Source organism: Peromyscus eremicus, chromosome 13 (assembly GCF_949786415.1).
Source record: "Peromyscus eremicus chromosome 13, PerEre_H2_v1, whole genome shotgun sequence".
Lineage (NCBI taxonomy): Eukaryota > Metazoa > Chordata > Mammalia > Rodentia > Cricetidae > Peromyscus > Peromyscus eremicus.
The window spans coordinates 3,699,809-3,719,878 of record NC_081429.1 but is presented as its reverse complement, the minus strand read 5'-3'; the positions used below and the strand labels follow the sequence as shown (position 1 = coordinate 3,719,878).

Below are 20,070 nucleotides of genomic sequence, written 5' to 3'. Positions count from 1 at the left end.
GGCTGGAGGTCCAGACTGAAAAAATAAAATAAGAAAGCCATGCATATGTGTGGAGGTCAGAGGACAGCTTGTAGGGGACAACTCTCTTCTTCCACTACATCAGTTCCCGGGACTGAACTCAGATCGTCAGGCTTGGTGACAAGTACCCTTACCCACTGAGCCTACTCAGCAGCCTGCCTTTTACTTTTTGGAAAAACTGGAAGTCACCACATATCCAGAAATGTAGAGACCTTGACAGATGCCAAAAGCCATCCTTGTCTCTGACCCTGTTCTGAAACTGTCCGGACCCTCTAAGACCTCTGTTATGGGTAGGTCTCCGGGAGAGGTAACCCGATCACAGCGTCTCAGATGAAGCAGAATGCTGGATAGAAAGTGAAAACACAAGGCCAGGGGCAGAGTACTTGCTAAGAGTACTTGCTCCTCTTCCAGAGGACCCAGGTTCAATTCCCAGCATCTGCATAGTGGCTCACAACTGTATGTAACTGCAGTTCTTGGATATCCAATGTCCTCTTCTGGCCTCTGAGGGCATTGCATGTGGCAGATAGAAGCAGGCAAAACACCCATACACAGTGTGTGTGTGTGTGTGTGTGTGTGTGTGTGTGTGTGTGTGTGTGTATTTAATTAAGGAAAAAACCCACAAGGCTTGGCACCTGACTATCCACTCAGCTGTAGACATGGTAGCGGGGAGGGCAGGGGACAGAGCCAATGAGATGGAGCTTAGAAAGTGTTCCCTACAGCAGGGTGCTCAGAGTGCTTCTGCCTTCTTTAGGGGGAGGTTAGGAAAAACAGATTAAAGAGTTTTAGTCTCCTGAGTACAGGTAACGGAGAACCAAGCCCTTATTCAGAGGACAGAGTCTGTTCTCATGCAGAAGACTCTGGATGCCAGCCAGGGTCCTAGCAGAGGCTTCTTTCTCATCATCCAGCCTTGACCTTGGATGGGAGTCATCCTTGTTTGCCATGATTGAAGTGTTTCCCAGGAGATGGGGACTTAAATCCCTGGGCTACCTGGGATGTGTGGCCATTGCCCCTTAGTCCTGCAGGAGTGGTGGGAGGACCTTGAAGTACCAGTGATACTCCATTGCCTTTATTCAGGCTGAGCTGGGTACTTGGAGCAGCAGGTATGGGGGCTTCGAGGTTTTGCTTCTAATTCTCTCTTTGGTGAGAGGCGAGCTTAGAACCTCATCCTATGGACCCCGAAGGATGCCCACCCCTGTGCTGTCACCCAGGGCTGGAGGGAACATGTTCCCACCAAGCTCTGTTCACGGTGTGAAGCGTGAAGTGACCTCTACCTTGGGACTCTCCGAGGATCACACCATGGACTTCCGTTTTCTTTATGGCTGTTTCTAGCTTTGCTTCCTGGGGTCATTGGAGAAATTGCCTTTGTCAGTTGAGCACTTCAGTACCTACTGGATGGAGACCTTGGTCCTCTTCTCCAGGGAGAGATACTGAGGCTAGCTCTAGACCTGGCTAGGTTCAGGGGCCCTGCCCCTTTTAGCTAGTTTAGGGAACAGCTGAGGCACAGGAGTATCAGTGCCTCTCCAGAGGAATCCCTAGGCAGGCCTGGCATGGGCATTTGACTTGGCGGGGTTGCTGGGGGAGAACCACGCTGTGGATGATGCCCCAGCACTGACTCCTGATTCCTGTAAGTCAGCTCCGCTAAGGAACTGAAGTCTTGAGGAGGAAAGAAAAGAAAACAGGACTCAGGAAAGAGGCTGCACGTGAGGGCCTGTGGCATCATGAAGTGCTTAAGACAGCTGTGAGGGGAGACACATCTATGTCACTGTCAACTGGGTCCAGATGTCTCTCGGCCATCTGTCATCCTGTAGGGATGAGATCCCCACCTAGTGTCTCCCTTAGCTGCTTAGAGACTTCATCCCTGGGCTGTGTGGCTCTTCCTCCTAAACCAGTTTTGGCCAGTCCCTCTGTAGGGTGACAGCTCCGCTTTCATTTGGATTTCTAGTCCTAATTTATTATTATTATTATTTTTAATTGCCACTAATGGGAAAATCCAGAGAATTATATATGAGAACACGGATGCTTGTTTTTAAGAAAAGAGAGAGATTTGGGTAGGTGAAGGCTTCTACTCAGAATTCCTCACCCCTTTCCCACAGAGACCTCCAGGGAGTGGAGGGTGGCAAAGGAAGCCACTGGTTCGAGAAATGTCTTCGTCAGTAAATGCAGGGCTTGTTTGTTTGTTTGTTTGTTTTTCGAGACAGGGTTTCTCTATGTATACTTGGCTGTTCTGGAACTCACTCTGTAAACCAGGCTGGCCTTGAACTCACAGAGATCCACCTGCCTCTGCCTCTCGAGTGCTGGGATTAAAGTCATGCGTCACTATTGCCCAGCGATAGTAAATGCAGTTTTTATAAGAAGATGCTCTTCTTGGCAACCCATGCCTGGATTTAAAATCAGGTTACACCAATTGTTGGGACACGCAGAAGCCAAAGCAGCAGGCCGAACCTACTACAACTCTGTCCTCCTCAGGCTGCCATCTTTGGGAGCCCCCAGGGGGTGCTTGAGAGCAAGAAAACACAATTCAGAACATACTAACCTTGCCTCTTGCATCCTGGGGCAGAGGCCGCGGTTGGCTGTGGAGGATGAAAACTTCTTTGGAGACAGAGGTGGCTGGGACGGAGGAGTGGGAGGACCATCTCCCCTCCCGGGCCCCAGGGAGGAGTCCTTGGGTGGCTGGTCATAACTCCAGGCTGTGAGTTGCTGGTCTGGGGATAGGGTTGATTTCCCATGCAGGGGCTGTCCGAAGGGCCCCACACCAATGTAGTTTGGATTGATGATCTCATTGAGACCGGAGACACTACATGCAGGGATCCTGTAGGAAGATGTGGAGGCACATCTGAGACTCTTCCCTTCTCGGTTGGCACCAGCCTGAGGAAAATGTTCCTCGGCTTCTCAACTTCTTGGTACCTTCATTCTGGGGTAATTAATTCATTCATTCATTTATGGATGCAATGCAGTAAAGAGAAACAAGAGATCAAGGAGAGACAAGCAGGAAGGCTGGGAGCCACTAGGCAGAAGGTGGCTGGAGAAGAGCACTCAAGGTTGCCTTTGCATGGAAATGAGATGAAATGCAGAAGAAAGAAAAGGAAGGATGCTCTGGGCAGTGGCAAAGGTCCATGCCAAGGCCCAAAGGTCAGGGATAGAGATTGACCTGTTGAAAGGCTCTCAGAAGACCAGTCAGCATGTGGCAGAGTAGATTGGGGGATTGGGGGGACGGGGTAAAGAGTACATTTTTTCAAGGCAGACTGGACAAGGCCCATGTGGGACACGTGGGTCTGCACATTCTGTGTAAGGCATCAGAAAGGTAAGATAAGTGTGCAGTCATGGAGGTTGAGGCTGGAGGTGTTAAGGAAGGCAGCTGTCTTAAAACTGAAGGAGACAGTCTAGGTACCCTTGCAGTCACACACCACATCTTGCTCCATGCTGGGCTCCATCTCAGGAGGACTAACAAGGCCACATTAGGAAACAGAGGTGATTCTGGTACTAGGAAATGCTGTCTTTAGTAATACAGTTTGGAACGTCCAAGCTATTCTCAAATCAGTCCTTCCTGTTAGTCACTGTGTTGGTAGGTTGTTTTTGGTTTTGTTTTGTTTTTCCTTGAGACAGGTTCTCATTACATAGCTCTGGTTGTCCTGGAACTCACTGTGTAGAAAAGACTTACCTTGAACTCACAGAGACAGGCATTCTTCTACCTTGTGAGTGCTGGAATTAAAGGCATGTGCCACTAACTCTCTCTGTGTTGGTTAGTTTTAGCTGTTCTCTCAACACAATCTAGAATCACCTGGGAGAAGTCTTAATGAGGAATTATCTAGACCAGTTTGGCCTGTGGGTATGGCTATGGGACTTGTCTTCATTGTTAATTAATGTAGGAAGACTCAGCACCATTTCCTAGGCTGAGACCTGAACTGTGCCTGAGTGAAAAATAGCTGAGAGTAAGCAAGGGTGCATGGATTTATTCTCTCTGTTCTTGACTGTTGATGTAATACTTTAAGTTCCTGCCTTAATCTCCACAACAATGGACTGTAAAGTGGACTTGAAAGTCAAATAAACCCTTTCATCCCCATGCTGCTTTTTATCGGGGGATTATCACGCAACAGAAATTGAAACTAGGAAGTCATAGATGGGGATCTTCGACCACTTATGTTCCTGGCTTCCCTGGGCAGAGGGAAAGCATTTTTACCCCAGAATTATTCAGTCATCTATAATTCCTTCTTCCTGGACTGCACAGCCTTCCACTCGCTGGTGGTGAGTCCCTAGGTCATGGACTGTACTGTGTTTATATTGGTTTCTTCCTGATATACACTAGGTGCTCATAAAGGGCCAGTTGAGCTGAACTGTTCCAACATGGAAGAGTCTCCAAGCCTTTGTCACAGTTATGATGATCTCCCCAAAGGTAGAGATTTGAACTCAGGATGTGTAACTGAAGTAGGAGAATGGCTCCTAGACCATAGCATTCCTTCTTCTCCGACCTTGGCTTTCCTGTGTCCCACTTTACCCTCTCCTGGACTTTGGCTCACACAACCCAGCTAGTAGTAGTACATCTTGGGAGTTTCATCTACCTGCCAGCAGGCTCCCACTGCCTCACGGGGTCATGGCTGGTGAGGTTCTTCAGGCACTTCATTCCACTGGACTCATCCCGCTCTGTCTTCACAAAGTCTGGAAGAGAGGGTTCAAGAAAAAACATGTGAGGGCCAGGTCACCACATGGGTTAGAAATGGCAATGTGGTATCCATTTGCAGGCCACTGCAGGAAAGTAAATGCAGGAAGAGGTATTTCAGGTTTCAAAATCCTCATGCTTGGTGATTGATTAATGATGCCTGCCATGGCTCCACAAGGGAGAGAGCCGATACTTATGGTTCAGTTGTTATTTCGTGAAATATTTCTAACTTGTTATCTCAGCCAAGGACAAAACAGACAAATATTTCTTGTCAGATTAGCACAAAATGATACATAACATCAGAGTATGTCACATGCTGAACTAATCTGTTTATGGGGCTTAAAGGGACCCCCAACTTTATTTCTGAATTTGGCATGTGATTGCTAGGTGATGACCACTATCTCTTCAACCCACTGTCCTGCTAGAGAAAAGACCTCACAGGGCACAGGGGAGTCACGTGGACGGGAGCAGTGGCCCTTGGGGCACTAGAGCCTTGCTTGCATGGGGAGCCCCAGTGCCCTCTGTTGTGAGTTCTACTCTCACTATTTCCATAACAGGCAAGCAACCAGTGTGCCCACCACTCCTGACTAGCCCTGGGTGAACCTTATCTTAGCCACTTCCTGAGTTTGTAACCTTCAGCCAGTCACCTAGCCTATCTATGCCTCAGTTTCCCAATCTGCCAAGTAGCGATAATCATACTGTTGTGAGAGATAAAGAAGATGCCTTTTTTTCCTTCTCGTCAAAAAACATTGTCTCACTATGTTATCCAGGCTAGCCTTGAACTCATGACACTCCTGCCTCAGTCTCCCGAGTGTCGGTATTAAAAGTGTGCACCACCATGCTACCCTAGAGGCTTTCCGACCATGATCTACTCTGAGGGCATGGATCACAGAACACTTGACAGAGAGAAAGCGCATGCCCGTCCCTAGTGCAGCGGCCTCTGGAAAGGCCGGGAAGGGGCTGGCCTACCGTAGAGTTTCTCCCTCATCTTGCCCTGGGAGGTCTGCAGCTTTATCTCTCCTCGGAAGTGTCCAGTCATCTCCCCGTGGTGGGTGAGAGGCGTGTAGATGGGAAGCTGAGTCTCTGTGGTCTCCAGATGTAGGGCAATGCAGCCTTCACCTGGGGAAAAGAGAGACAACATCAACATGAAAACCTGGGTATGAGACAGACATGGAGCATGCCTAGAGATGTAGCTGCTGTGCTGGGAGATAATTCCTTGAAGCAATCAGCCAGGCAGGGATTAACTGACACACCCTTCTGATCAATGCCTCAGCAACATGGGGCAAATGTCTCAGGTCTCAGGAAAAAGAACTCTATACAGATCAATGTGGAAAGAAAAAAAATCAAATCCTAGAAAATCCATCCCAGAAACAGCATTAAATGTTAATCTGATTGCTGTAGGGAAAGCTCACTTCCCAAGGTTTGAAATGGTACAAGAAATAAACAAAACCAGATGAACAGGTAAGAGCACAGGTCAGTCTAAAACATCTAGACAAGGAAAAGTCTGAAATGAAGGGAGGCCAGGCTGGAGAGCTGGTGTGGCATCAGGAAGGAGCTGCTGCTCTGTACCTGGGTCTGAGGAGCTGGCTGGGGACACAAGAGAGGTGTAGTGGCACAAGAAGATTCAGGTTCAAGTCACAGCTCAGATGATGACTGTGTGACCTAGGCAAGTCACTTGACCTCTATGAGCCACAGTTTACCTGTTTACTCCTTGGGGAACAGAACCTGCCTCTTGAGGTCTTGTCAAGATAAAATGAAATGGTACCTGCAGCTTCTCCAGCAAGGCTAAGAGGGAGGTTGCTACCATTTGCACCCAGAAGTCACAAGGAACAGGGATGGTAACCCATCAGGAAAAGCTCTTCCGGCAATCGAGGGACAGAGTAAGAGGCAGCATCGTGGTGTGATGGGCAAGGGCAGACAGGCTTGCTTGGAAGGCTGAGTCACTACCAGCTTCACTACAGAGGCTGAGGCTAATGGGCAGGTACGGTCCCTGGCCTGGGATGCTTACCGTAGGATTCATCGCTATCAGAGGATTTAATGCTGATCAGGATGTGCTGGTCCAGTAGGTACTCGGGATCAGAGATAATAGGCTTTAGCTGCAGAGGAGGAACCAGATTAGAGTTGACAGGTAGGGAAGGTGGATGTGGGCCACCAGTCTTGATGTTAGAATACACAGGAAGATGGAACTGAAGATGTTCTTTCAACCAAATTCAGGTCTTAGCTCTCCATGCCCAAGAGAGCAGGTGGAGCCCCTTGCTCAGCCAAGTGAGGAGTAACTTTCTTTCCTGCCCCCCATCCTCAAACTGGGTTGAGCTTCCAGGTCCCTTGACTCAGTTCTTCCTTCCCTTCTTTGCATATTCCTGGGGTCAGAGGAAGGACCAGCAGCCAGGTTTGGAATGAAACCTTCCCTTCCAGCCCCTCCAAGATCTGCAGCTGCATATAAAGAGGGCACCATGGGACCGCTCCCCATCTGGGGAAATGTGTCTCTTTGCCAAAGACCCTCAGTTGGGCTTGAAGTATCCTGTGGCTTGCTAAAGGTGTGACTTGGTGAGTGACAGACTCCTGAATGTCAGCAGTGCCCCCAACTTCCTGATACTAAAAATTGTTCAGAGCTATCTGGAACACAGCACAATGGTAGAGTGCTTGCCTGGTGCATGCAAAGGCTTAGATTCCATCTCAGGTACTATAAGCACCAAGTAGGTAACAAGAACCAAAGGGGAATGGGCATACCAGGGGCTGAAAACCATTTAGGAATACCGAGGTCACGTGTCCATGTTGAAAAGTGTGCCTTAAATCACTGGAGAAGAAAGTCTAAGCTGCCCCCTCTGGCCTTGGTCTGAGATGGTGGTGACAATCTGAGCAGGCCTGCTGCTGCAGCCGCTTGCTGGCCTTCATTGTCGCGGCCACCTCCCCAAGGCACCTTCTCTTCCTGCATTACCTTTGGGAGAGTCTCTCCAAAGCGCACCACCAGCTCTCCTTCGCTTCCCTCCTCATTTTCTCCCTCCTGACTCTTGACAAAACCTGCCAGAGAATAAGAAGCCGGGTTTGCGGACCACAGAGCCAGGACCAGACGGAAAAGACATTAAGGGTCGCCTTTACTGGACCACAGAAGACTGTCTCTTTCTTCTGAAGTCTCTAGGGCCTCAGCACCATTTAGGAATCTGGTTTGCTGGGGATTCTGTTTTTGTTCAAAGGATGGTCATTTGCCAACACAGTCTAATTATTTTTAGGAAAAATCAAAGAGATTCCCCCTCCTTTTTGACTCTTCTTTGCAACGTACCAGGCAACAAAGAAGTCATCTCACCGCAGGCAAGAAGATTGGGAAACATGACAGCTCATCCCACGCCACTCAAGATAGCAGCCTTTTGAAATTCTAATTTAAGTCTTCTAATATGCTGTTTCCATAGAAATCTATGCAAATGTCTCGATAGTTTATTTAAAACACCCGCACAAAACCCGCACGCAAGGAACTCGATCATCCCTGTTGGAACTGTTTTGACCCTGCCTGCAGAGCTGGGGCTTCAGGATGTTGTGAAGGTGGTACTATCCCCCAGAAGGGCTGGGAAGGATTAGAGAAGGAAGGTGCAGAAGAGTAGGAGGGGGCAGAATTCTGGCTGGCAGCACTGCGGGGCCCTTGAGGCAAGGCCCATGCCTGTTTGCAGAATTGGTTCATACCCTTCCCCCATTACTCTAGAGGCCATCCCAGGGAGAAGTAGAAAGCATGTAGTTAGTTCTCTTGCATGGAAGTCTCAGACAATATGCCTGGAGATGCATAGAAAGGATCCTTCATAAGCACAGTGGGTGCTCAACATGGCCACCCGAAATGCAACTGTCCATCCCTACCTTGCTTCCAGCCACAGTGAGCCCCACAACGAAAGTGCCATGATATGGAAAGGGCAAGGGGGGCCAGGGCCACACAGGAAGGCAGCTGCAACTGTTTAGACCCTGTCTGATCTTCAGAGTTCTGGAGCTTTGCCCAGGGGTCTGTACACTAGTGGCTGCCCCTGTCTCTAGGGCTGAGGCAGTGGAAACACAGACCACAGGGGTGGAGAAGGAGCCTCATAGTCATGGGGTAGCCTCTTAGGTACCCCACCTGTAGCCTACTTCAGTGAACCCACTGAGGCCCATCCATGAATCCTCATCAGAGAGAAAGGAAATTGAATGAGGGATCGATCACTAGTGAAAAGGTACTTATGTGAAAGAGTTGCCCTAAGAGTGGTTTACCAGTCACTTACTTTCTAAGCAGCTTGAGTGGAACTCCAAGTAGAACTTGGTCTGGGATTTGGTCTTCAGTGTGGCGTAGCACGCAAGGAACTCAATCTGCCCTTGGCTGTCCACAGTGCCAGGACCTGGAGAGGGCAAACCAGGGATTCATCTGCACACTATACCTGGAGATGGAGACTGCTCCCAGCTTCTCTCCAGCTTCTTTCCTCTGTGTCCACCCACCATGCTGGGCTCCCTCTAAGGGCCCAAGGATGGGGAACGTCCAGGCAGAAGGAGAGATTTTCCTTAAAGTAAGCTTCATGACTCACCATGCAAGCTCAGCATCCCTGACGATGGCCACAGCCTCTCTGGTCTGTCACAGGCTGGCCATGTAGGGTGTGGAGCAGAAAGAGTAAATACAGCAAGGACCCAAGATCTAATCTCAGTTTTGCCAACAAATCTGTGTGGCCTCAGCAACCCCTCAATCTTACCTGCAGCCTCCCTACTAACTAATTATGCCCCTTCCTTCCTTCCTTCCTTCCTTCCTTCCTTCCTTCCTTCCTTCCTTCCTTCCATCCTTCCTTCCTTTTGCTAGATAGTCCAGGCTCGCCTGGAACTCACTATATGGGCAAGGCTGGCCTCAAACTCGTGATCCTCCTGCATCAAGCGCTCAACTGCTGGGGTTAAAGGCATGAGCCAACACGTTCAGATTTCCCCACTAGTTCTGACAGAGTTTATACAGCCATTTGGAGGTTCACCACCCAAATCTGCTGTTTTGAGTCCACAGCTAGGGAGAGCTGCCCTTACTTCCTTGGCACAGTTATGCCAAGTCCTTGCTGTGGGCTCTTGGACTTGTTGGCCTTCAGCTAACATGCTCATAACTGTGTTAATTTACACACCTCAAACTGGTTTTTATCATGGTTTTTGTTTTGTAAGACGGGGTCTTATATATACCCCAAACTGGTCTTAAACTCACTAGGTGGCTAAGAATGGCACTGAACTTCTGAGCCTGTTGCCTCTGGCTCCTAAGTGCTGGGACTCGAGGCGCGTACCACTACACTTGATCTTGAACTGGTTTTAAGCAAGTGTTCTGTCTTCCCATATAAATTCTTGTTTTGGTTTTTCGAGACAGGGTTTCTCTGTGAAACAGTCCTGGCTATCCTGGAACTCACTCTGTAGACCAGGTTGGCCTCAAACTTACAGAGATCCACCTGCCTCTGCCTCCCGAGTACTGGGAGTAAAGGCATCCGCCACCGCCGCTGCTGCTGCCACCGCCACCACCACCACCTGGCCCCATATAAATTCTAAGTCACTTGAGAGTAACTCCACCATGCCTGTCAACCTTCCTTCTATACCCCACAGCACCTTGGCCAGACTCTGCTTAGACAAATGTTCCGTCACAGCTGGATATTTTCCGGCATCTGCTGTGTGCTGAGTCCCAGCAGAAGGAAACCAAGCCTGAAAAGGAAGCTGCTCTACCCAGTGACCGAGGGAGCGGGTGACCGAGGGAGCGGTGACCGAGGGAGCGGGCGACTGAGGGAGCGGTGACCGAGGCTGCTCTACCAATGCTGTAGACCTCAGAGAAAGAGGAGGTGGGTGTGAGCGGGAGGAGGCGGAGCCTAAAGGCTAGCAGGTGTGAAGACATGGGTGGAGAAGGGAGGTCACATCAGCCCACAGATGTTTGATCCAATGGTAGGGAGAAGGGCATCCCAGGAAGACAATGGTTTAGTCTCATCTAGGTCTCTCAGCACAGACGACACAGAGTGAGACAGTTATCCTCTGCCTGTATTTGGGTCCCTCACACTCAGGATCCCTGCGGCACTGAAGTAAAGAGTGGGCAGAGAAGATGACAACATGGCTTCCTGACCACCTAAGACAGGGCTGGATGGACTTATTAACAGGCCACAGCCCCCCTGTGCCAAGGGTAGCCTGGCAACCATGGCTGGCCTGGGCAATTTGAAAACATAACGGCACCTCTGGACGTCAGTTTGTTCCAGTCCCAGGTCTCACTCATCTGCCTCCCACCTCCACAGTTTTCACCATCTCAACCTACTACGCACCTCCACTAACACTGGCTTAATAGTTTCTTTAATTGGAGTCAGTTTTTAAACTTGGATGTAATTAAATAAAACATGCCACAATTGGAGGAAGCTGAAACACTTGCTTATCCGGAAGAGACATATTTAAAACACACTAAAGTACATATATCATGAATAAACGTTCACCCATGTGTCCCCAGCCCAGAATCTTCTTTGGCGTTAGCCCATACCTTGGTAAACACCAATTTACAACCTCCCACTTTTAACTACACCAAAAGGAGTTTCAAAAGCAGGTTTTCTGGATTGAAACTGTGATGTGGCCTGGACATGAAGAGACCAGGTGGGCAGACTGTGGTCCTGTGGGAAGCAGGGGTCTATATGTAACATGGACAACTGGTAGTTGCAACCGGAGAGTAAATGCCCCAGGGCCCTTGTCTTGGAAGAAAACAAGGAAAGCTGGCACTGCCCACTGCTTACCATTCTTGGAGACAAATTGTGATGTGACTCCTGCTTCAAAAGTGGCAAAGACAGGGCTGTGGTCACTTGTCATGATGTCACTGGTACTGCCTGCAAGAGAGGGAAGTTATTTCTAAGCAGGGATGGAGAAGGCCAGCCAACCCCAGAGCTGATCAGTTACCTCAATGTGGCTAGCTGACACCCAACAGCAGAAATGAGCTGTCCAGATTCAGTCCAGCCCAGAGGATTTCGAGCAAAGGCTTCAGTGTTTTAAGAACGGGGACTTAGGCATTTCTTTATGCAGCAATAGATGGCCGATATACCTAATTACGTTAACAGCTGGAGAAAACCCGGGCTCCAAGTCTTCCCCTTACGTTCTAGATACACACTCTTTTTTCATTCCTCTCCTTCCTGGCCTCCTCCACCTCCAACTCTTTAAACCCTTCTACTGCGTCCTTTGGTACTCAATAGCCTATTAGCAAACTATTATGTCTTCAGCCTTCCGTGTAAGTCGGTTTTCCTCTCTGGCCCTCACACACTGGGCGATGTGTGGGATATGTGCCCTCCTCAATCCCAGTTGCCACTTCCAGACCCATCTCCTTCCCCTTTCCTAAAACCTGTACTATGAGGCAGTTCTGAAGGCCAAGGTCAAAAGAGACAGGGGCAATTCTCTGAGCCTCTACCATCATTTGGCCCTCTGCAGAGGCAGCTGATTGACCAAGATAGCTGGCATGATCTTCTGAGACAGAAACTGAGAGGACCTCAAGGCTGGAGGACTTGGGGAGTAGGTATCCATATAATGGACTCTGTGTATTTCTGGAAAGAGGGTCATAGGGCTGAAGAGCTCAAGTGTGACTGGGGTAGGGAGTCTGGGTAAAGGATGAGAAATGGGTACTTTCTATCTTTTGTTTATTTTGTCTGGTTGGTTTGGGTAGCACTAGGACTGAAGCTGGGGCCTTTTGCATGGCAGGAAAATACTCCACCCCTGAGCTGTATATAGCTCCTGTCCCACTTTCAGGTTCTGAAGGCAGAACAGTGCCTTGGCTGAAGCTGTGAGTGTAAGAGTGTAAGAGATTTAAGAGTGTGAGCTAAGAGTGTAAGAGTGTGAGCTAAGAGTGTAAGAGATGTAAGAGTGTGAGCTAAGAGTGTAAGAGTGTGAGCTAAGAGTGTAAGAGATGTAAGAGTGTAAGAGATGTAAGAGTGTGACCTAGGAGTGTAAGAGATGTAAGAGTGTGAGCTAGGAGTGTAAGAGATGCTGCTGCACCGCACATGTAAAGGTGCTGTAGGAAGGTCATCCAGTGAGGTCAGTTCTGGGCAACACAGATCAAGAGAAGGGTGTGTGTGTGTGTGTGTGTGTGTGTGTGTGTGTGTGTGTGTGTGATGCATATGCTAAACTAGCCCAGTGTGACGGTAGATATGAACAGATAAAGGGAACAGAAAGCAACTTCATCTGTGGAATCAGAGTTTAGCGGTCTCCAGAGAGGGTGGGACCATAAGGCAGCTGCCAGACAGTGGCAAAACTCCCCCAACCTATTTCCTTACTGAGGGGTGGGTAGGTATGAGGGCTCAGCTGAACAGGTATGGGTCATGAACTGCCCATCAGGGGTCTCTGGCTTGTGAATTGCTCATTCGTGGTGCATTGTGGGATGAGAGTTGAGTGCCATTGACTAGGCACTAGTCAAAGTGAATGTGTGTGTGCGCGTGCATGTGTGTGTGCGTGTGTGTGTGTGTGTGTGTGTGTATGTGTGTGTGTGCGTGTGTGTACAGATACTCCTGGAGGCTAGAAGAGGGAGATGTATCTCTTGGAGCTGCAGTTATAGGTAGCTGCGGGCCATCTAGTGGGTGTGCTGGGAACCAAACTCAGGTCCTCTGGAAAACCAGCAAGTGCTCTTAAGTGCTGGGCCATATCTCTAGCCTCACAGTGAAATATTCTTAGGTCTCCCCAAATCCACATGAATACATTTAAGGATATCTATTAGGTTGAACCATCTGAATCCCTGGTAGTTGGCTGTTTTATACCTGCAAAAACATCGCTTTTATATTACTCAAACTCCATATGATTCTTCTAAAAAGAATAGTACCTGAAGATCCTATTTATGCTATTAGAGAAGACAAATATTCAGCAATCTTACCTATCTGTGAACCCCGTGAGCCACAGTGACAACTGGCGTGGAAAGATATACCCATGGGTGCAGTAGTGGTGTAAATGTGGGAGTAACCAACCTCTTTCTGACTGAATTTAAAACCCACCCCTCAAGACAGAACTCATGTCTGTTACTGTTAACTGGGCCAAAAACCTGTGATTGGCTGGACCACATGCTTTAGGGGAGAACCTACTACTATTATTCTGCTAAATTATCACAGTATTATATTGTCCTTTAAGTATTATCTTTATATCCCTAGATTAGTACATTTCTTAGTCCTCATCAGAGAAGCTTCTTTTTGCAGTAGATGACAATTAACACAGAGACCCACAAGTAGTCAACATGCAGAGAAAAAGATTACAGAGTGCTCAGTTCTAAATGGGGCATATATATCACACCTACACCCTCTAAGGCTCAGGGATTGTTGCAGAAGAGGGGGTAGAAAGATTGTAAGAGTCAGAGGGAGTGGACAGATGCAGTGAAACACTTGTGAAATATGAGAGCAAACCAAAACAGCTATGACTGCATGTACAAGATCTGCACAAGATCAAGCCATCCAAAATCCCAGCACGGATGGGGGAGGGGCTCATGTAGTCCCACCCCTAGCTGAGCAGCTACTGGCCATTGGTGGCTGCTGGGGGAGGGACAGGATATTTTCTTCAGGGATTTGGTCTCTAAAAGGCTACCCATGTTCCAGTAGATGCTCCTACACCCACACACATACAGACAGCACTAAGTAGACTGAGTGGGTTTAAAAAGAGAGAGAAAGAGTACATGAAATTGGGAGGGTAGAGTGCCGGGAGGGATAGGAGAGGGACTGGAGGGGAGGAAGTGGGGGTGGATTTGATCAGAATACTTACGACTGTATGAAGTTCTCAATTAAAAGAAAAAAGGAAGAAGCTGCTTTTAGAAGTGCTTTATAATTTGAATCTCTCTCTGAGCAGGGCTACTTATTGCATTGCAGGCCAAGAAGGACAGGGAGGTACCAACTCTTTCGGGATTCCTCACTGGGGCTCCAAGCACACTGAAGACCCTCGGTTTGCCGCTGTCCTCAGAACCCCAAACCTAGTCTACATTCCCTAGTGCTCCACTCACCGTAGGACTGGCAAACCACATGTACCAGGGGGTAAGACTTCCAGAGGACTCGGTCACACCAGGAGGGCAGGTTGTACTTCATCTGCAAAGCAACATCACTGTTTTATAGCAGGCATGCTACTTCCTTTGTTATTAGTAAAAAACGAAAACTCCAATATTAACTGGGAAAATCTGCCATCCACAAATTCATCCATTGTTGGCTCTTTAGGGAACTTCCCTGCAGGTAACTTTAAGCTATTTCAAATATAATTTCTGTGTGTGAATGTTTTCTCTGCATATATGTATGTGCACCACATGGGTGCAGTGCCCAGAGGTCAGAAAAGGGTGTTGGAGGCCCTGGAGTTGGAGTTACAGTCAGTTGTGAGCAGCCATGTAGGTGCTGGGAACTGAACTCAGGTTCTCTGCAAGATCATCCAGTACTCTTAATGACTGAGCCATCTCAGCCCTTTATGCTATTTTGTGACTGTTTCTTCATAGGGTAGCATACAAAATAATGGGTTTCACCATGACATTTTCATCTTTGTACCATCATACTTTGCCCACATTCATCCCTTAGTGCCTGCTCTTCTTCCCCTTCCCCACCTCTTCTGGCTCTCTTCCTTCCCCCACATAGCCTCCTTTCTGCTTTGATGGCATATATATCATATGTGTGTGTTATATGTAAATAATATAAAAATATTTTTATGTTTAAAAGTAGAAATAAGAATATATATTTAAATCTAAAATCTGCACATGAGAGAAAATGTGATATTTGCCTTTCTGAGTCTGCTTAATTCACTTAAGCTTTAAACTCTTCAACTCTTTAAACTCAACTTTGGGCTCAACACCTTCAGATGTCCTGGAGTGCTGCTCATGAATGAGGTTAATTCACCTTGCACCTGGACCCCTCTTCCTTCCTGCTAGAACCCTCCAAGCCTACATTGTCTCCTCCCCCAGGCCCAAGCAGTACCTAGATCTCATCCAGACAAGGCTCTGAGCCTTCTCTCTGCATCCTTAGCTTAAGCAGCTCTCAGTGCCCAGCATCTGGTACTGCTTACCCCTGGACCCATCTAGGTTGATGGCCTTGGGTTGGACCCCATGAAAAGTGACCAACGTCCAGAACTTGTGCTTGGCTGGGCTCTCTCTAGTGGCTCCTTGAACTTGAAATGTGTAACCCCTCTCTCCCTTCATACCTCCCTGTCCATATTCCCGCTGCCCTTCAAGGCACCTCAGATGGCATCTTTAAAAAGCCTCCCCATCCTTCCTGTCCAATGGTTGTCTCCTCCTTTGCCTGCTCCTTGTGACATCATGCTAACTACTGGGGTAGTCAGTTGCATGCTTGTCTTCTCTCTCCTCCTATAAACAGCCTGGGGTCAATGTTCTTTCAGTTCTGACCTCTCACCACCCAGGAGAGTTCCTCACCCATCAGTAACTCTTTGAATAAATGAATATATTATTGCATCTTTCCCTAAACACTGTTCCTTTCAATAGGAGTGGCCTTGTTAATATATTATAGTCACTCTGTGATCAGTTTAGTTAGACTTTACCTATGGAGAACTAAAATGCTCAGAAGCTCTTATAGGTTCTGATAAGCCCTGTAGCAAAGAGACCAGTCTTGCTGGTGTTGTTTTGGAGTCTATCTATCTAGTCCAGGCTGGCCTTGAACCTATGATTTTCCTGCCTAAGCTTCTCAAATATTGGGATTACAAGCATGCACCACCACACTCAGATGCATGGAAACCTGTTCAATCTCAGCTAACAGAATTTGGGGGTGGGGGACTTCATTTATTTTGGTCTTTTAAAATCAGTTTTACAGGGCTATACTGAGGGCTCAGTGGTTGAGAACTCTGGTTGATCCTGCAGAAGGCTCTGGGTTTGGTTCCCGGTACCTACAGGGCAGCTCACAAGCATTTATAACTCCCATTCCAGGGGATCCAACACCCTCTTCTGTCTTCTGTGGGCACTGCATGTATGTGATTCATACAGGCAAAAACATCCACCCACATAAAATAAAAATAAACAAATCTTTAAAACTAGCCTTTCTATACAGTTAACAACCAACACTTCAAAATTCTCTCAGCATCTTAGAATAGGATCATTACTAATTCAGCATTTTGTGTGTGAGAGTTGGTGGTAGTTTTTGCATGTGAAGGTTTTGTTTTTAGAGACAGTCTCATCAAGCCCAAAGTGGCCTCAAAATCACTATGTAGTCAGGGATGACCTTGGACTCCTGAGCCTCTTGCTTCCTCCATCTCCTGAGTAGTGGGATAAGAGGTTCATGGTACCATGCCTGGCTTGAGGCTGGAGACGGAATCCGGGGCTTTGTGCACACCAAGCAAGCACTCCTAACTGAGGTACATCCCCAGCCCCCGCAGGTGCATCCTAATTTCTGTTTTTGTTGCCGCCTGCTGATGGAGGATGTGTCCCACTTTCTAGGAACCACCATGGAATGGTGAGTTGGGCAAAGGAAGTGGGAGGGGCCGAGAGCTGCTCCGGGAGGACTTACCCCTGTGGCTTTCTGCTTCGTGTAGGCATACTTGTCCCGAGTCATCCTTTCGAACCGGTAGGTGGGGGCGAAGGTGATCTCCTCCTCCTCTGAAACAGACACAGGCTCCCCAGTTTGGCTCCCCTCCTCTGCAGACACGGCCCCTCCCTGGTTTGGTCATCCAGGCAGAGAGAAAACAGTGTGGAAGGGTGCAAAGGAGAGACAGTGTGCTCTCACCAAAGTGCAGGAAGACCTTCTGTTCCTTCCTCTCCAGGAGCAGTTGGTCATGGGCCAGCAGATCTGAATACTGCTGCTGCTTAATCTTCTGGATGATGGCCTCTGCCTCCTGGAATGCAGACACGCCAGGTCAGACCCCACTCCTCACCACCCTTCCCACTGATCACACCAAGGCCTGGGCCCCAGCCGCATCTCAGTCGCTGTAAGAATAAGGAATGCCTGGAAAGGCTGTAACATCACCATAACTAGCTCCAGGCTAGCCCAAATTTGCACATGGGATCTGTTGTTTTTGCATACTGGCTTTTAAACACCATTGTTAGTAACACTTCATGAGACAGGCAGAATGTTTCCTTTGCTTTCACTGGCTCTTTCTGTGAGAACAAGGGCATCCAGCTGTAAACCCACAGGTGGGAGGGAATTCCTGGTTCTAAGGCCTTGAGCATCACCCTCCTTGAGACCCACTCAGCAAGAATTGGTGCCACACTGTGGGGCAGGGGCTGTGCTGGCCTTGGTGTCTAGCAGGCCTCCCTCCTCTCTACTTCTCTGTGACTTTGAACCAGGCCCTGGGCTCCTGCCCAGGTGAGTGTGGAGCTATGGCAACCCTTCCCCAGGAAGGTAAGGATATGAATCCTTCTCACATCTTCTCATACCTGCCTATTCACTCTCAGGGAGGAAAGATGTCACCTGGGGATCTCTGGTGAGGAAGGTGGCTGGCTGCAGACGCTCAGTCTACAGAGCTTTGATGGTGGCTGAAGGCCCAGAGATGGCTCAGGGACATGGGGTCCCATGGAGAAATGCTTGAGATAAAGGGACACCCGAGGTTCAACCACAACTACAAACAATGCATCATCTCCTCTCAGCGGTCTGGTCTCTCTGGCCTCTCTGTGTGCTTGATTGTAAAACAGGGTCAGCTCCTGCTGTGTCCCCTTGTCCTCACAGGACTAGAGTGTGGGAATGCACTAAAGTCCCTCAGTGGGAGTGAAACAGGCTGCTAACTCCGACTTCCCGACAGAAGGACACTCACTGTTCCACACCACACTGTCTCCTGCTTCAACTTTTATGAGCATGAAAAACAACTGTGTAGGTTGTAGACTCATCCCGGGGTCACATCTGTTGGTCCCCTTCCTGTAGGCAGGCAAGCAATGCCTTAGACCCACTAATGATGCCATGATTGGCTGAGATAAGTGAGCTGCTCCCCCCTGACACCTGTGCTTCCTCACCAAGCCAGGCTGCTGCTGGCTGGCTGGCAGACTGCAGGGACAGTGGCAGTGATGAGGGGTGGCCACTGAAGTCCTGGGGCAAAGTAGACCCAATCAGAAAGGAACGGTAAAGAAGGACAGAGGCTCCGAGACAGGAGCTTCATGAGTCCCAGAGGGGAGCGGCTGCCTTAGCCTGGTTCTGAGTGTTCATGTGTCTCTTTGCTCGTCCGTCTGTCCTGAGCAGACTCTTGGGAGGCTCTGTCCCTGTACAGCTCCGCTCAAGGCAGATTCTCCTTACCCAGGTGGGCAGCTCCACACGGTAGTTGAGATCCCCAAGCCAGAAGAGGTGGGTGAAGCGGTGAGTGATGTTAAATGGGCTTAGCTTCTTGTCTCCCAGGGCCAGGAACCGCAGGATGTTCATATAGTTTTGGTTTCGCCTAATTCAGGGAAACAAGGGCCTTCTAGCATCCGGCACAGGTCCTCACTCTGCCATGGCAGGAAGTCAGGGGTGACATGGGGGAAACAGGCGTAGACTGCAGTTCTGTCTCAGTGGGCACCTGAGCATACCTGGGAGACCCAAGTGGGATCACAGAGTCTAGATCCCAAGCAGGAATCTACCCATCAGGAAGTAGGATCAGTAAATGTACTAGAGGGCTATGGTCACAACAGGATTGCCTGCAGACAGAATGAGCTTTGAGCTACAGGATGTTCCTGAGGAGTATGTCCATTTTCCTTTAGAAATGGACCAGGTTTAAGGGACCTATTAGGTTAATGACATAAGTATCTTTTCTGTCCTCCAGACAAGAGTCACATACACCTGAGGTCTGTACTGTGCTATAGTTGTCTTTGTTTCGACAACAGAGGCCCAGAAGGTCTGAGGCGGAGCAAGCCATCCGGGTGTGCAGAGGGCATGGAGGCCATTACCTGAGTTTCTTTTCACTTCCAGAAGTCAAGTGGCTGTTAACAAACCCCAAGGAGGTTCCGTTGAACATGAAGGACACCCCCACAGCTCCCTTGTTTCCTGAGGGAAGAAAGAAAAGAAGCAGAATGTCAACCAGGTAGGCTTGTCAAGGGGTCGCAAGTTGAGGTGAGGTAAAGGGCACTAACGCTGTTAAAAAAGAGTGAGAGAAGCAGACTGAGGAAAGAGGGCAAAGTAGACAGGTCACAAGGGGTGGGGCATGCCGGTGATGGACAGATGGTAGCAGCCTTGTGATTTTCTATATAGAACAGAAGAAGGAGGATGTTGCTGTCATCCATTTCTGGGTCTGAGATGTTGGGGGGTCACTGTACTGAGCTGATAGGGGACAAAGAGGAACATAGCAGCCTGAAACCTTGGGACTTGGGGGGGTGTACCCCCTGCCCCCAGCTAAGTAAACTGATTATCTATCTACTCAGGGTCTCCAGTGGGATAAAAAACCTTCACTACCACCCCCGTTTCTCTCTCCCTCCCTTCCTCCCTTCCCTCTCTCATACACACACACACACACACACACCCCTTGCTCATGTTTTAATTTATTTTTATTTTACATTAGTGGTTTTTAAAGTATATTCCCTAGGTCAA

General features: G+C 48.7%; 1 protein-coding gene across 2 annotated transcripts in view; it reads right to left on the bottom strand.

Moving 5' to 3' along the window:
* Inpp5d (inositol polyphosphate-5-phosphatase D) overlaps nt 1–20,070 on the bottom strand; it is a 113,464-nt gene that overhangs the window by 3,960 nt on the left and 89,434 nt on the right. For both annotated transcript variants that reach the window (XM_059278260.1, XM_059278261.1), the window contains 12 exons: nt 19,434–19,530; nt 18,808–18,946; nt 17,311–17,419; nt 17,095–17,183; nt 14,610–14,691; nt 11,392–11,481; nt 8,908–9,021; nt 7,611–7,693; nt 6,681–6,768; nt 5,642–5,791; nt 4,575–4,671; nt 2,552–2,827 (listed from right to left, as the gene is read on the bottom strand). In XM_059278260.1, coding sequence (XP_059134243.1) covers nt 2,552–2,827; nt 4,575–4,671; nt 5,642–5,791; nt 6,681–6,768; nt 7,611–7,693; nt 8,908–9,021; nt 11,392–11,481; nt 14,610–14,691; nt 17,095–17,183; nt 17,311–17,419; nt 18,808–18,946; nt 19,434–19,530 — 1,414 coding nt within the window. The remainder of the gene's footprint in view (nt 1–2,551; nt 2,828–4,574; nt 4,672–5,641; nt 5,792–6,680; nt 6,769–7,610; nt 7,694–8,907; nt 9,022–11,391; nt 11,482–14,609; nt 14,692–17,094; nt 17,184–17,310; nt 17,420–18,807; nt 18,947–19,433; nt 19,531–20,070) is intronic.